We start from the raw sequence: 17,718 nt of genomic DNA, 5'->3' as shown, positions 1-17,718 counted from the left end.
TTGCCAGTTAAGTAGTCCAGTGCAGTGCAGTGCTGAATAGCAAAAAAATTACCGACCTGGTCATGAAGGGGATAAAACCTTCAGGAGGACAAGTGGTTAGTGGTGCTGCTTCTTTTAAAAAATAGTGCTAGTGTAACTTCCTAAAGTCTGTCTTTATATTCTCTTCCCGTAAACAATGCACAGAACAAATCAGTGGGTAGTTCTTGACTGAATTCCAACCAGTCTTTGGGGTACTGAATAATTCTGTCAATAATTCTGTCAATCTAACATGCATTAGCTGGTATCAACCTACTTGTAATCAACAGTATATCAACAGACTGGGGGAGGGAGAAGCCGAAAAGGAGCCAATTAGTTGTGTTGCAATGCAAGAAAAAGTAGTGAAAGGAGGAGAGAGCAGAGTGATAGAGGGGTGATCTAAGCAATTTGCTGCTTCTCCTTTCACTGTCCAGTCACATGATTGGGGAAGATCAAGACAAGACCTGCAAATGGTACTTAACTGCAGCAGAGAAAAATCAGAACTTCTCCCCAGCTAAACAGGGCTGTGTACATCTCAGAAATGGATGGACAGAACTATAAATCCTTCGGAAGATAAAAAGCTCCCATATATAATTATTATCAGTGTACTTGGCTGTTTTCCAGACGGTCACCCTCAAGGAACACTTGGGCTTGGACTTCTAATGGCACAGGTTGAGGCCAGTTTACAAAAGTAGAAGAGTTACCGAGCAGGCAGGGTACATACGATGAATGAAGCAAAAGGAGAGTCTTGAACATGTGTCTATGATTACACGTGTCTCATATAATCAGTGTGTGTCATGAACTCCGGGAATTTTAATACATAAGGCTCGTTCTTGGAAGTCAGTTGCATAATTTCTGAACACAGCCTTAGGGACTAATTGAGATGGGAGCCGACACCCGTCCTTACACGCTGAGATACTTTCTGCTTGGCTTGAGAAAAGAGCTATGACGCTCCAAAACGTGTAGACGCCCCTTTCCTCCTAGGTGTGGCATCACATCCGTGACTGCGCTTTCCATGTTCTCCAAGGATGTCCCGGAACTTCTGGTTTTCGGCTCTTCAGCAATCCATCACCCAGCCAGTGGCTGCACAAGTCACAACCCAGATGAGCACATCAAAAGGCTTACCAGTAATATGATGGCTTACTGTATGAAATAAGTGATCAAATTTGTTTTACAAGTGAGTTACCATTTTTCTTTTTATTAAAAGAGTACCTAGCTACTGCACTTCGAGGGCGCCCAGTGTTGTCTTTTTTTTCTATGTCCTACAAAGATTGCTTCCATCGGACTGTAGAGCAGTCACTAATGTAGCTAGATGATTTCAGACCCTCAAGGGCTCTTTTGTGATATTTCTTGAATTTTATGAGTAATTTAAGGACTATTTATGTATTTATCTCACATTCCTTATATACAGGTGGTCCCCGGGTTACAAAGATCCGACTTACAAACGAATCCTACTTACAGAGGGAGACAACAGGAAGTGAGAGGAAATCTACCCCTAGGAAGGGAAATTCTCTCCACTAAGAGTTCTCATGGGAAAAAGGTGTCTCGGCTGAAGCTTTATCACTAATCCTTGTTTCCACAACAACCCAAAATTTTAAAAATCCAATTGTCATAGGGAGAGAAATTGAGGTGAAGTCTTCTGACCAGGGATACAGACCGCAAAAGAAAATGGTACAGGAGGGAGGGGTTAACCCTTCCCTCTGCTATCCAAAAAACTTAAAAATTATTCTTTTGGCTGGAGTTGCACTAAGTTCACACTGCCACGACTCAAAGTCGCCCGACTTTGAAGTCGCCCGTGCAGCACGACTTCATCGCGGCTTGCAAACGACTTCTCATAATAGAAGTCAATGCAGGTCACTCCCCACTTCTCCCAAAAGTAGTGCAGGAACCTTTTTCTAAGTCGGAGCGACTTGAGTCGCTCTGATTAGAACGGTTCCATTGCACAGCATGGAGAGCTACTTGTCAGGCGACCAAGTCGCCTGACAAGTCGGAGTAGTGTGAACCGGCTCTTAAAAAATGTACCTGTTCTGATGGAAACAGGAAGTGAGAGGAAATCTCCCCCTAGGAAGGGAAATTCACTCCTGGAAGAGTTATCATGGGAAAAAGTTGTCTCCACTGAAGCTTTATCACCAATCCTTGTTTAAACAACAACCCAAAATTTTCAAAATCCAGTTGTCACAGGGACAGAAATTTAAGTGAAATCTTCTGAACAGGGGTACAGACATCAAAAAAAAAAAATGGTACAGGGGTGTTAACCCTTCCCTATGCTATCCAAAAAACTTAAAAATTATTGTTTTGGCTGGAGCTACACTTAAAATATTTAGCTGTTCCGACTTAAAAACAAATTCGACTTAAGAACAAACCTACAGACCCTATCTTGTTTGTACCCCGGGGACCGCCTGTATGTGATATTGATTTTGGAGCACCTGCTCTGACCTAACCTCCTTAGCACCATTCACCTCATCTTTTTTCTTTCTGCTGTGTCTGCCTCTATCTTGGAACTGCTCGCTGGTAGCCCATAGAAGTGGATGCAGACGAAGCAGCTGCAGGGATACAGTTGCATGTCAAATTATGACATGCGGACAGCTGTGTGTACATGGATCCTAATGCAGACACTTCTATGGGCTGCCTGCATGCAGCTTCAAAGTGGATGCAGGCATAGCAAAAAGTGGCTCAGCACAGACGACAAATCCCAGCATCCATCTGAATAAGTCCTTAATGTCATGAGAGATACACTGGGACATAAACTATACATACCATGGAGAATGAGGCTGCAGCCTGTTCCAGGAGCCCCACAAGTCCGGCTTCTGTGAAGTACTTTCCAGAACATATCCCTTCCTCGTCTGGGGACACCACATCATCCGACACTGCCGATTCTTCCAGGACATTGGAGGAAATATTCTGCAGGAGCATTGTGAAACATGAATCAGTATTGCAAAATTTGCACTAAATAATAATAAGGTTTACATTATGGATGGAAAGAAAATAAAATCATCTATGGGCTGCCTTAGAATTTTTAGTCTCATAAAGAAGACAGGAGATGCGTTTTGTAATATCAAACACTTTTTTTTTATTTTTGGATATATTAACCACTTTTTGACCTGAAGGATTTTCCCCCCTTAACGACCAGGCCATATTTTGCGATTCAGCACTGCATTACTTTAACGGACAATTGCGACGCTGTACCTAAATAAAATTGATGTTCCTTTTTCCCCACAAATAGAGCTTTCTTTTGGTGGTATTTGATCACCTCTGCGATTTTTATTTTTTGCGCTATAAACAAAAAAGACAATATTTTTCACATTCTGCTATATAACATTCCCCCCAAAAAATGTAAAAATAAACATTTTTTAAAATTTTAGGCCAATTTGTTTTCTGCTACATATTTTTGGTAAGAAAAAAAAAAAAAAAAAAAATCGCAATAAGCGTATTTTGATTGGTTTGCGCAAAAGTTATTGCGTCTTCTAACTACGGCAAAGATTTATGTAATTTTTATTGTTTTTTGTTTTGTTTTACTAGTAATGGCGGTGATCTGCGATTTTTTGCAGGACTGCGACATTGCGGCGGACAGATCGGACCCCTGCCTGACATTTTTGACACTTTTGGGGGGACCAGTGACATTACTACAGTAATCAGTGCTAAAAATATGCACGGTTACTGTACTAATGACACTAGCAGGGAAGGGGTTAACACTGTAAGTGATCAAGGGGTTAAATGGTTAAATGTGTACCTAGGGGTGTGTTTCTAACTGTATGGGGCGGGGCTTGTGAAATGATCACAGGAGCTCTGTGATCATTCCAGAGAGAAGAACGGTCAGTTGTGTTTACAACAGCCGACCGTTCTTCTCTCTCAGCGGGGAATGATCGCGGGTGTCAGGCGGCAATCAGAGCTGCCTGCCCCGTGCATCGGAGTCCCCACTGACGAGTGGGGGTGGGAGCGCGCCACTGGCGGTGCGTGCTCGCCCCCCTAGCTGAAGGCGCACGACCGACGTATGCCTACGTCGGTTCGCACAAGAGGGCCGCCCTACCGCAGTATAACTGCGGCGGGCGGTCGGGAAGCGGTTAAGGAAAGGTTAAAGCACAACAGTTTATTTATTTTTTTTTTTTTAATTCCTAAGGGGGAATTTCTCTTTACTTCCTGCCCCAGGAAAAAACAGTAAGTGACAGAAAAAATCTACAAAGTGAGGGGGAAATCCCCTTTAGACAGTTGTCACCAGAATAGTGGTTTCCATTGGCCAACGACAACTGTAAAAATTTCTGATTTTACAAAGGCACTTTCCTTCCTTTGTGACAGTGGTCACCAGGACACATAGACAACATAAATCCACCTACCTAGCAGAGACACAGATACCAATAAAAACTTCACAGGGGTTGTAAACTTCCTCTACTCTATACAAAACAGGGGAACATATTTATTTGGCTATGTCTACACAGGGTAACTCTTTATAAAAATTTAATTTTTGTTGCAGAGGATGCCTAAAATCTCACTAGCATCTTAGTGCACAGTTCTGGAAAAAAATCCAGTGAGCCAATCACACAAGCAGGGAATGACATTTCCGTTACACACAAGTCTCTTATAGTTTAATGGTTCAGTGTAGTATAGACATGGTAATGCTATGCACAACACTTACAAAGTACAGCAGACTTTACATACCAGCAAGCAGAACTTAGCAAAGAAATGTGGCCTCTCTCTTATGGCGCTTTTCCACTGCATGGAACTGAACGGTTCGGCTCGCTTTTGTGCTTTTCCACAGCTGGTACCGCATGGTACGGTGTAGGAACGGTTCGGTACGGCGGCGCTTTTCCCCTGCATGGAACCGAACGTTACGGCTCTCAAAAACAGTACCACATCGATTGTGGTTCCAAGAGGTACCATACCGGTACCATATCCCACAATCCTTTGCATGCAGTCACTACTAGCCACTGATTGGTCAGAGAATCGTTGTTATCCCACCCACTTAACTTTAGTACTACTTTAGTGGAAAAGCAAACCGTACCGTACCGTACCGAACCGTTCCAACACCGTACCATGCGGTACCAGCAGTGGAAAATCAAACCGGGCCAAGCAGGGCCGAGTAGAGCCGAGCCGGTACTTGCAGTGGAAAAGTGCCATTAGTTCATAGATAAGTTTGTGTAAAGGTGGATTGGACATAATTAGGATTTTCTATGCATTCATAGGAGGGAAGAGGATGGGCCTTTCTATATTTGTAAAATTACCCTTTTAGCATGAAATTAAAAGTCTTGCAAAAGAATCCTGGTATGTTTAGGGATCTGTAGGTCCCCAGGAATACCCAGAAGACTATTCTGTTCAGGTACCATATATTGGGGAGTTCCAGAGCAGTTGAGATGAGGTTGTTGACTACCAACCAGAATTCATGAACATAATGGGGGTTATACATCCACTTTAACCACTTACCTACCGGGCACTCTTACCCCCTTCCTGCCCAGGCCAATTTTCAGCTTTCAGCGCTGTCACAATTTGAATGACAATTGCGCGATCATGCTACACTGTACCCAAATGACATTTTTATCATTTATTTCACACAAATATTGGTATTTAATCCCCGCTGGGTTTTTTATTTCTTTTTAAAAAAAAAAAAGACTGATACTGATGAGGTGGCACTTATGGGCACTAATGAGTTAGCACTTATGGGCACTGATGTGGTGGCACTTATGGGCACTGATGTGGTGGCACTTATGGGCACTGATGAGGCGGCACTTATGGGTACTGATGAGGTGGCAATGAAGGGCATTAACTAGGTGGCACTGATGAGGAGGCACTAATATGCCGCACTGATAGGGGGCACTGGTGGGCACTTGATAGGTGGCACTGGTGGGCACTTGATAGGTGGCACTGGTGGGCACTGATAGGTGGCACCGGTGGGCACTGATAGGTGGCACCGGTGGGCACTGATAGGTGGCACCGGTGGGCACTGACTGGCATCACTGATGGGCACTAGAGCTGCACGATTAATCGTTAAAAAATCGCAATCTCAATTCACCCCCCCCCCCCCTTGATCTTAAAACGAGGCGTCCTCGATTCTTACAGAGCTGTTCTCTGCTCACTCACAGCTGTCAAAAGAAAAAAAAAAAGAGCCTCCAAAATGTTTATCAAAATTCTTAAGGGCCGGTTCACATTTGTGCGATGACAGAGATCGCATGTAATTCGGAATGCACTGCTCCTAAAATGACATGCGATTTCTGTGCGGTGCAAAATCAGCCATGAATTTGCACCGCAATCGCACACAACACGCATAGGACCCTTTTTTTTATTTGCAGCAGAATCAGATCGCATAGTGGTTCACACTAGTGCGATCCGATTCTGTGCGAACTTGCAGATCACACTGCGATACGCGATCGCAACTGGGGGTGTCGTTAACTTTTGACACCCCCAGCGTATCGCATATGGCAGTGTGAACTGCCAGGGTGCTAGAGAACTGTAAACACAATGTTTTATAATGTAGCTTCTTATTCTTTTAGATTAAAGGAATGAACTTCTGTCTGTAAGGGAGGCAGTTTAACCTCTTAAAAACTAAGCCTTCTTCTGACACTTGTTCCTTACAAGTAAAATTTGTAATTTTTGCTAGAAAATTACTTAGAACCCCCAAACATTATATATATATTTTAGCAGAGACCCTAAAGAAGAAAATGGCGATCATTGCAATCTTTTATGTTACACTGTATTTGCGCTGAAGTCTTTCAGTTTTTTGGGAAAAATACACTTAATGAATTAAAAAAAAAACCCAAAACAGTAAAGTTAGCCCAATTTTTTTGTATAATGTAAAAGATGTTACCCGAGAGTCGTGATCTTTATTCTAAGAAAAAAAAACTGTGATTCTCATTTTATCCAGAATCGTGCAGCTCTAATGGGCACTGACTGGGGTCACTGGTGGGCACTAATTGGTGTCACTGATGGGCACTGCTGGGGCTTTACTGTGATTAGACACAGCCGATCACATGGGTAAAGGAGCAGAGTCATTGGCTCCTTACCAAGATCAAGGAGAGCATCATATGACGTCGTCCCAGAACGAGAGCCGCTCCGCCGTCATTTGATGGTGGGCGGGCAGCAAGTGGTGAATTGTAATATGTGGCTCCCATACTTGTTTGTAAAAGCATAGCACAGATTTACTTTAGAATAGGGGTGTCCAACCTTCTGACCTTCCTGGGTCACATTGGAAGAAGAGGAATTGTCTTCGGCCGCACATAAAATACACTGATAATGAGGATAGACGATGAGCAGAAAAAGTCGGGCAGGTCACAAGTTAACGATCCCGGATATAGATATTTTACCCGAGTAAAAAAACATAATTTTCTTGTAGTATTTTTTATTATAAAAGTAAAAGAGGGCGACATAAAACTAGTGCGATATTTGACACGGTTTTGGATAAACTAACGCATCAATATCTTGGATGGATGGAGTAGCAATTCTCAATGAACTCTCAAGGTGCTCATCAGATATTTTGGTTCTAATTTTCGTGTTTCATCCTTGAAAATAGTTGCTCACAAATATAGGTGCCGCTGAATACTGATGACATGAATAAAGTGTCATTGTGAAGAGTGGGAGATTTTCCTTTGGGAAGATAACATTTATAAAAGTCCAGTAAGGAGACACTGTCAATTTATTCGGCCGCATGTGTTCGCCAAGTGTAAATGCATTTAAAAAATAAAAAAAAAAAATAAAAAAAAATCAACATTTTTAAGTTATTTGACGATTTTGTGTTGGGCTGCATTCATAACCGTCTTGGGCTCCCTGTGGGCAGCAGGGTGGACCCCCTTGATTTAGAACTCTGAAGGAGGTTTTAATTAGGTCGCTTTTGCTTTTTTTTTGGTAAGGCCTAAATGCTGGGAACGCCTTTGATGTTCTCACCTGGAAGGTGACGCAGCCCACGGGAAGGTACTTGCGGTCCTCCAGCATGCTGAGATATTCTGCCACTAGGGCAGCTGAGTGTACCAGGCACTGCGCTGATTCTGCATGATTGCCCCTCTCTGAGTGTTTCCCGGCCATGTTCTGCAGCCAAGTCAACCGCAAGTCTGGCGATGTCTGGTATCCCTTCGCAATTCTATCAGAAGGGGGAAAAAAAAAAAAAAAGAGGGTGAGATACTTAAAAAAAAAAAAAAGTGGTCACTGCTCAGATACTGAAAAAAACTTGGCTTTATACATTTAGCTAGACTGATGATACAGATACACAACCGGCCACTTAAAGACCACAACATACAGGGGTATACAATGTATGGTTAACAGCAAACACACACACATCATAGGTTGAACTGGATGGACTGATGTCTTTTTTCAACCTCACAAACTATGTAACTATGTAACTATGGCCATCAGTCTGCAATGACTTCTTGCTGTGCCTACCTGTACATCAGATCAATCAGCATCTCTGGGTCTTCTTGGTGCTCCTTCATCTTCACTGTGTCTGACAGGATCATGTGCAGGTTGAACACCAAATCCTGGACCTAAAACCGAAGGACCACATATCTCATAGACAGCAAAGCAAAAGAAAAATGAATAAAACACAAAGGAAACAAACATGTATACCTTCTGGTTTATCTGCTGATGTAATTGTAATTTTGTTCAGGCAGCTTAGTGACTCACACACTATTGCCATACCATATAGCCTAAAAGATCTCACATTTACTTTCTAGATGACCTGCCTCCTCAATGGACAGGTGTGGTGATATTTTTGACTGTAGATGTACAAAGATATGTAGACAACTGACAATCACATTTACTCAGGCTTGATAAAGGAGTGCACATGCTCCGAAACATGTAGCCACGCCCTGTGTCGTGCTCATCTTCACGTCACTTTCGCCTGGCAGTGTGTTCCAGCGAGTTGCTGGAAGCGGAGGGGCCACCTGTCGGCTCTAGAGCCACACACATCTGGCGGATACCAGCTGTAGAGAGACTGACTATGGTTATATTAGGGGATTTTCTACTTGTGATGAGCGTACCTCATATTTGGATATGTGAGTTGCCAATTGTAATTTGGGTAATAAAGTACGTCCTAATACTACACTTAGAAGGCACCATTCCCCCCTTTTGGATTTACCATTATGGAGATTGCTTCAGCTCTCGGGTTAGCAGCCACAAGTGTAAAAAGGACATCTATTATTGGGACTTCTCAGGGACTTTATCTAGGACTTTTTTAATACAGTAAAACCTTGGTTTGAGAGTAACTTGGTTTGAGAGCGCTTTGCAAGACAAGCACATTTTTAAAAAAAATTTTGACTTGATATACAAGCGATGTCTTGATATACAAGTAGCATCATGTCACAACTGGGTATAAAAGAGAAGAGAGGTGCCGCTAAGTGTAGCAATATGATTACATTTAATGAAGGTTCAATATTTAGCAGCTCACATGGTTGATGATTAAAACAGGCACATCTAAGTATGCAGGCATCCGGGGTAAAGCTTTCCACATAGACCATCCTCCGCACTGTAATCTTCATCACACCCTTCCACGCTGTGCTCAGATCACTCTACTGCAGGGTAGTCTTCCCAATCACAATTGCAGACTGACATCGGTGAGAGCCAGTGGTTCAGAAGATGGTCTATGTGGACAGCTTTACCCCGGATGCCTGCATACTTAGATGTGCCTCTTTAATCATCAACCATGTGAGTTGCTAAATGATGTACCTTCATTAAATGTCCCCATACTGCTACACTTAGAGGCGCCTCTCTTCTCTTTTATACTCTATAGCTCCTGCTGGATTTTGCTTCTAACCCCCTTGTGGAGGCTGCCATTTGTGGATGGACATTTTATGACACAACCTATCGCATTGCTATAATCTTTGTATATAGACTATAAACCGAAAGACTTATCAATAAATAGTTGTGGAACTAATCATCTGAGTTTCCAGTATTTCTTATGGGAAAATTTGCTTTGATATAAGAGTACTTGATTAAAAGCATGTTTCCAGAACGAATTATGCTCGCAATCCAAGGTTTTACTGTACTATTGTTTTTACTACTGATTTTATACCCTTGGTGGTGCCCTTTTACCCATTTGCATCATCCACCCCTTTGCTATCATAATTTTGGTTAGGCAGTTTAGGGACTCGCACACCATTGCCAAACCATATAGCCTAGAAGATGTTTCCTTTACTTTCTGGATGACCTGCCTCCTCGATGGACAGGTGTGGTGATGCCAGGTGACTTTACAAGTACAAAGACATATGGACACCTTACAATCCCATCTACTCATATCAAGTATGTGGGCTCCTTTCAAAATATTGCAATCAGGTGTTTACAATTAAGAGTACTGTAAATGCTGTAGCTTAAAAGAAATATTGGAGACAACTGGACATTTCCAGCCTTGTGGTAACCGTTTGAGGAAGATCATATTCTGTTCCAACACAACTGTATTCCTGTGGACAAAGCCAGCTGGTTTGATAAGTTTGGTGCGGAGGAACTCAAGTGGCCTACATGGTGCCCTGACCTCAACTCTACTGAACACCTTTGGAATAAATTGGAATGGCAATTGCAAGACACCAGGCAAAGACATTTTAGAGAATCCAACCTTGTGCTAACAGTTTGGGAAAAGTAATTTTCTGTTCCAACATGACTGTACCCCTGTGTACAAAGCCCACTTCATAAACACATGGATTGGGGAGTATGGGGGAACTCAAGTGGCCTACATGGAGCCCAGACCTCAACCTTACGAAACAGTTTCAGAATGAAATGGAACATGCGCTGTGTCCCAGTTCTTCTCGACCGTCATGAATACCAGATCTCACAAAATCTTTTACTGAATGAAGGCAAATTCCCACAGGTAATCCAACATTTTGGAAAATCCTCCCAGAGGAGTAGATGATGCTATGGAAACAAAGCAGGGGCAACGATAAAGGAAGAGGCGTATGCCTTGAAACGCGTCAGCCGTCATCCTAATAGGACAAGGGACATTCGTATGGACTACTCTCGATACTCAAGATTTTGAGTCCGATGTGATTGATTTATACCTTTGCTTGTGAGTAGCCATTTCTATATTTTAACAATAAAGCCTATATTGAGGATAATGCGCTAGGTCGACGCGCCTTTCTTTGTGTTTCCTGTTTGCAACGATATTAATGCCTATGGTTTTGGAATGGAATGGTCCAGCAGGGGACATGGGAGGGGACACATCTTTGTGCAAATAAAGTTTCTCACTAACGGGATGGGTTGCTAGCTTTGTGCAAGAGGCATGGAGGTCAAAAAGCAGGCTGAATAGAATTGCAAACCTGTAGGCAGGTTCATGTGTATTACAACTGTGTCTTACCCCCAGAGAAGCAGAGGCTACTTGGCAGCACTCTTCTCAAAACGCACACAAAAATTCACAAAGCTAGCACTCCATACTTGTACCCAAAAAAACATTCTTTAAGTGCAGTGCCACAAGCGGGATTATAACAAGGGGTCCGGAGTGTGCAAAGATCTCCCCACCTGCTCCCCTTGTACAGACCCCCCCCCCATCACCACAACAGTACAGCTCCCCTAGTACAGATACAGTCCTCCTTCCCAGTACAGATTCCTACACCAACCCCCCCCCCTCCCCCCCCCTCCCCCCCCCTCCCCCCCCCAAGTAAATCTCCACCAAGTACAGCGCTGCCCTCCCTTTCATGAAATTCCCTCTTTGGATCAAGCATTTCAGAGTGAGGGGAAGTCTTCCCTTAGCTATGTCATGAGACCTGAGCAGAGGAGGAGCTAAAGAGATCCTCCCTGGCTCTGAACTGCCTTTGCCTTTCCCAGTCCCTGACAGATGGCAGTAGCGGCAGCTGCAGTGCTTCTGTAGTGCAGTGACAATGGGGCACCAATGGACATTCTGGGAGGATTTGGACCCACCTATCCCCCCCCAGAAACCTCTTTTATGAATGTAAAAAAGGAATAATGATGATGCAATGGAAGTCCTGGGCACTTTCTACAGGAATATTAGGAATTTAGAGTGACCTGGTCAGAAAAAGTCGTCTCTCGAAGCTCCAGATCTTCCTCTGCGTAGGTTAATATCGTCTTCAGAGAGCGACGTAAAAATTCTTCATTAAAATTCTGAGATGTCCCAACCAGGGAAGACAGGGACATGGTGACCTGCATCTTTACACGTGCAAAATTCTGTAAAATAAAGAAAAAAAAAAAAAAAAAAAGAAGTAAAGAAAAGAAACAATTTCAATAATAGCATCCTAAAAGACCCAGCTAGGATGAAAGGTTACATAGTTCCTCAGGGTAAAGTGTTCATGTCTTTTTTTGTTACATTATCTTTCCCCTTCTCCTTTCACCCTTTTTCTTTCTGCACAAATCATCTTGCCCTAGAATTTTATTTTTACTTTTCTTTAAAGTGAAAGTGCATTTTTTTTGTTTTAGCCCAACCCTTATATAACCTTTTATTTCTTTAGACTAGTCCCCCATGATAGAGCAAAGCAGCACGAGCTACAACACGGTGCTCTAATGCAGTGTTCCCCAACCCCCGGACCGGTACCAGTCCGTGAGTCAAACGGTAACGGTCCGCCCAAAGAACATTACATTATTTCCATTTTAGAAAAAAAAAATATTTTCAGAAAAGGGTGGACCCGGGGCGCAGAGCAGTGCGCCCTGAGCCCACCCATTTGTGTGACAATAGTGAATGAATATTCGCTATTGTCACACGGATCCTCCTCCTGGCCAATCAGGAAGCGGGTCCGAGACGCGTTTCCTGATTGGCCGTAAGGCGAACTCATGCCATTGGCCAAGGAGGAGGAGGAGGAGGGAATACTCGAGGAGATGCGGGGAGACTGAGGAGAAGCCGTCGCTGCATCAGGTAAGTGCACTGGTCACTGTGCATTAAGTGGGGGCATCCTGTGGCACTCTGCATTGATTGGGGGCATGCTGTGGCACTCTGCATTGATTGGGGGCATTTTGTGGTCACTGTGCATTGATTGGGGGCACGCTGTGGCACTCTGCATTGATTAGGGGCATGCTGTGGTCACTGTGCATTGATTGGGGGCACGCTGTGGTCACTGTGCATTGATTGGGGGCACGCTGTGGTCACTGTGCATTGATTGGGGGCATGCTGTGGCACTCTGCATTGATTAGGGGCACGCTGGTCACTGCATTGACACCCATTGTTTCATGGGCGCACACAATTTTAAAGTGGTTCAAGGTTTTTCACCTTCACGCATTCTATGCACAAAAGTAAAAAAAAGCCTTTTGTTTGCAGCAGCCCCCCCCCCCCCCCCCACGTGTCTGGACATGCAGAGCAGCGGCTTGGGAGCGAGCCTGCTCGGGTGCCCAAACAACAAGCAGTTTGGTCTGGGGACACTTGGCAGGAGGGAGAGGCCAGGGGCACCTGTGGGGGACCAAGGAAGAGAAGGATCGGGGCTGCTCTATGTAAAACCATTACAGAGCAGGTAAGTATAACCAGGACCATCTTACCGAATGGGCACACTGGGCAGTCGCCCGGGAGCCCCACTTGCCCAGCGACCCAGCCTAGCATTAGTCCCGATTCCCGTGTGCATCCCGCCGTGGAACTTAGCAGGTGGCAAGCGCCTGTTGGCCCTGCGCTGCTGTCAGGCCACTTGGGCCGCGGAGGGGAGCCCACAACTCCAGGAATGCCTGTCCGCCTCCATGGGAACAGGCACACACAGGACAGTCAAATCTTACTCCCGTCTGTGTGTGTGTTCACCGGACCCTGCTGTGAATTTGGAAGCTGTCATTAGCCTGGCACTGCTGTGCCAATAAATATTGCCTTATCGATAATTTGCATTTTTATTCTGTGGGTGATTGTGTAGGTAGGGCCCCAGTGCATTGGTCAGGGCCCTTTAATTCTCTTAAGATGGCACTGAGTATAACATGTTTGTTCTATAAAAAAAATAAAACTAAAAAAAATTCTATTTACTCGGCACAGCCTCATCTTTTATAATTTACCATAAAATTTGAACTTGATAAACCATTACGATATCACATAACATAAAAAACGAACAGTTTTTTCTTCAGGGTTGCTGCTTTTAAATTATATAAAACGTTCGAGACTATTAACCTCAGACCTAAAATGACTTTTGCACACATGAAAAAATGTCTCTTTCAGTGAAAGGATTAACATAATTTTGTATTGTTAGACCCTTTAACACACGCTCTGTAAATTATGTCTTTTCTTCATGCTGATATTGCTGTAACACAAAATAATGTAATATTTTGTCCTCAAAATGTAATTTAATGGTCTGCAAAAGAAAAAAATCAATTGGCACAAGATAACTGAACTCACGTTTCCAATCTCGAAGTTCTGTCTCATGAGCAGGTAGAGGGAGGCGCTGGCGTGGGAGCGGATGGTGCCGATGCTGCTGCTGCAGTGTCTGAGAAGGCGAAGGCAGAGATCCGCGCACTGCTCTGTCTCTTCTTCAAACAGCAGCTCCGGAAACTGCAGGAACACATAATAGACTGGGTGACATAATAACTTATAGACTTGCTAAAAAAGCTCACCTTGTTTAGAATACAGCCATCCTACCTTAGAGACCAAGGCTCTCTGTGTGGCAAAGCAGTGCTGCAGGTAGAGGGCGCTCTGGTTGCAGGCCATACTGTGCAGTAGAGTCTTCAGCACCCCACCTAGGATACTTTCTTTGGATTCTGTCATTGAGACAGTCTGTGCAAAAGAAACAATCATTATAAACCCAAACCCTTCCAAACAGAGTGTTCAGGTTTTTGGTAATGTGGAGTAGTGTTTGGTCTCCCATCCTATCTTCATATGCTCAAAGGGACCTCTATAGGGAAACCCCACTCTGCCAGGCCCAGGTTTTGAGCTGGACTGTTGCTGTCATCACTTTAAAGGGGAGCTTAACTACCCCTTCTGCCAACCCCCTCTGATTATAGGCTCTTATTTAAAAAAAAAAAAAAAAAAAACACAAAACCATACTCACATACCCAGCATCGTCCTGCAGCTATCCACTGTTCAGGTGCGACAGCCGGTGTCCAGCATCACCATCTTGAACTCCTTCAGCTGACTGCCAGGCCCTGATGGCCCACGTAGTTCCACCCCAGAGGCGTAACTAGAACCTTCAGGGCCCCGGTGCAAGAAAACATGAAGGGCCCCCCGGACCCGTTGCTTGGGCCCTTCTCTTCAAGCCTGGGGCTCTTACCACTGATCCTGGGGCCCTTTACTCTCATTGTGGGGCCATTACGGTCCTGCAGCAGGATCCTTTTACAAGTTCTGCAGTGGGCCCCTTTCCTGCCATCTTGGGGACTCGCCACGGTGGTGGAATGCCAGGGCCCTGTTGCAAATGTGACCTTTGCGATCCTGGAAGTTCACCCACTGGTGTCAGTAGTTTTTATTTTTTGGTATTTTAATTGTATTATTTATCATTTTATTTTATTTTTTTTTACAATGTCACTGACTATGTCTCTGTCCATTCAGAAAAGGAAGGAGTTGGTAAATTACATATTTACCGACCTCTTCCTATTGTGTGACATCCCCTGCAGCAGCCGTCAGGAGAGGGGAGGGAGCACAGTGGAGGGGGGGGGGGAACCAGGGGAGCACACAGGGGCCCAGAGACAGCAGAACACAAGTGAACTGGATAGGAGTGGCGGGGGCAGCATACAGAGGAACCAATCTCCTCCATTTTCCTCCTGCAGCTACAGAAGGAAAAAGGAGGACAGTGATTTTTCTACATGCTGCCCCCGCCACCCCTCCTATCCAGGTGTACAGGGGAGCCGCACAGGCCCCCTGGAGCATGGGGCCCAGTTGCAATTGCAACCCCTATAGTTACGCCCTTGTTTCACCCCCCAGTTACTCTGTGAATGGGCTTTCATGGCCTCCTGGGATATGCGACAAGATTATCCCAGGGGGCTGCTGGAGAATGACACGTATTTTTGGTTTAGGCCTCAAAGGCAGTGGGGGAAAAAGCCACCTGGAAAAAGGTAACCCCCCCCCCAAAAAAAATAAATAAATAAGTACTTGGGGGGGGGTAGGGCCATGGTCCCCCAAGTCAATTTAAATAGTAAAGTTCCACTAGAAGTTTCTTCTATATATCCAACAGATGCAGGACCCCCACATTTTAGAATGTCACAAGTATGAAAAGCGACACAAGTAGTTTAGCTAAAAAAAAAAAACCCAGCACACCCTGCCGCCTCCAATTATGGGGTTGAGCATCTCCTGGCCAGGGTGATAGAGAGAAGTGAGTCTGCAGGTATACATTTTGCTCTTCTATTTCCAACCAATACTGGCATATCAAAACTTGGGTCTGGTGCTCCCAATGACTCCAGTAGCAAGGTACACCACCAGAGTTTTCAGTTCTGCCCCATCTGTACAAAAAAAAGTTATGGTCTTCCTCTCCTGACGTGGGACCCTGTTATGAAGTTGTGTGTGCAGAGGGTTTATCCAGGATTTCTTGTGCTAAAGTGGAAGTAACTGGTTTGTCTACTTATAGTAGGATTACCTGTAGGTACAGAGAATATCTCCTAAATCTACTCCGCTTAGGAGATGTTCACACTGTATTCAGCTTGTGACATCACATAATAGCACATTAGGCCTTTACCCTACAGGGTTTAAAAAAAAATTTAAAAGTGGTGCGGTTTACTACCACTTTAATGTATGGTCATGCCTCTTTAGCACCTGGTAGTTTATATGCATGTACAAGCTATAGGGATTTGAGGAGAGGTATATCTTATTTCTGGTGCAATGCAGTTCAGTGGCCAGACCTGAACCTAGTAGCTCTCCCTCACTTTGTGTCAGTTTGCCCCAGATTGGCATTGTGTCCACAGTAGCATTTGCAGTGCAGAGTAGGACTGGCCAGAGAGGGATTACTTTGACGCAGTTGGCCAGCTTAAACATGTATTGCACTGCATGTGTGAACACAAAGTCCCTGTTTTGTACTGCAGAGTTTGCTAGAGATGGTACAAAGCAGTGTGCAGAGGTTTTATCCAGAATATCTAGTGTTATTGTGTGGTCACCCCCTTTAGCACCTGATAGAATATATGCATGTACAAGCTTTTAGGATTTGAGCACAGGTATATCTTATTTCTGGTGCAATGCAGTTCAGTGGCCAGATCTGAACCTATTAGCTCTCCCTCACTTTGTGTCTGTTTGCCCCAGGTTGGCATTGTGTCCACAGTAGCATTTGCAGTGTAGAGTAGGACTGGCCAGATTTGCAGTGCAGAGTAGGACTGGCCAGAGAGGGATTACTTTTGACGCAGTTGGCCAGCTTAAATATGTATTGCAATGTATGTGTGAACACAAAGTCCCTGTTTTGTACTGCAAAGTTTGCTAGAGATGGTACATAGCAGTGTGCAGAGGTTTTATCCAGAATATCTAGTGTTATTGTGTGGGCACCCCCTTTAGCACCTCCTGATAGAATATATGCATGTACAAGCTATTAGCATTTGAGCACAGGTATATCTTACTTCTCATACGATCTCAGCTGGTCTCAGACTTTTGTTTCTCACCTGTACAATGATCTCCAGGGTATCCAGAATGATGAGATTGGCCTCCGTAGCCAGATTTCCATCTATTAAAGCCTCGTGTTCCAGCTCTGCCCGGGACCTGGCATAAGAGAGCACACATTGCTTCATTATGAACAGAAGAACCACAAATTCCTATACATGACCGTACAAAATAACGAGACACTGACTGAGCTTTACAAGACTCAGGACTACTCTTTGTCCTTCTACATGGAGTGTTGGCTACAACACAGTTTATGAAAAGCCTGCAAGAACCATTCACAAAGATGTACTTCAGCATTTCTGTAACCTGAAAGATTTTAAAACTCAACT

The 17,718-nt window shown here is 44.2% G+C and overlaps 1 protein-coding gene across 5 annotated transcripts in view; it reads right to left on the bottom strand.

Annotated features, from left to right (window-relative positions):
• Positions 1–17,718, bottom strand: part of DOCK7 (dedicator of cytokinesis 7) — a 329,839-nt gene that overhangs the window by 43,816 nt on the left and 268,305 nt on the right. For all 5 annotated transcript variants that reach the window (XM_082265167.1, XM_082265168.1, XM_082265169.1 and 2 more), the window contains 7 exons: positions 17,392–17,488; positions 14,462–14,596; positions 14,222–14,374; positions 11,938–12,096; positions 8,374–8,474; positions 7,882–8,074; positions 2,773–2,916 (listed from right to left, as the gene is read on the bottom strand). In XM_082265167.1, the coding sequence (XP_082121293.1) occupies positions 2,773–2,916; positions 7,882–8,074; positions 8,374–8,474; positions 11,938–12,096; positions 14,222–14,374; positions 14,462–14,596; positions 17,392–17,488 (982 nt within the window). The remainder of the gene's footprint in view (positions 1–2,772; positions 2,917–7,881; positions 8,075–8,373; positions 8,475–11,937; positions 12,097–14,221; positions 14,375–14,461; positions 14,597–17,391; positions 17,489–17,718) is intronic.

This window comes from Pelophylax lessonae, assembly GCF_965119305.1.
Source record: "Pelophylax lessonae genome assembly, chromosome: 8".
Classification (NCBI taxonomy): Eukaryota; Metazoa; Chordata; class Amphibia; order Anura; family Ranidae; genus Pelophylax; species Pelophylax lessonae.
Note: the sequence above shows the minus strand (reverse complement) of the source record. Positions and strands in the feature narration are given on the sequence as shown.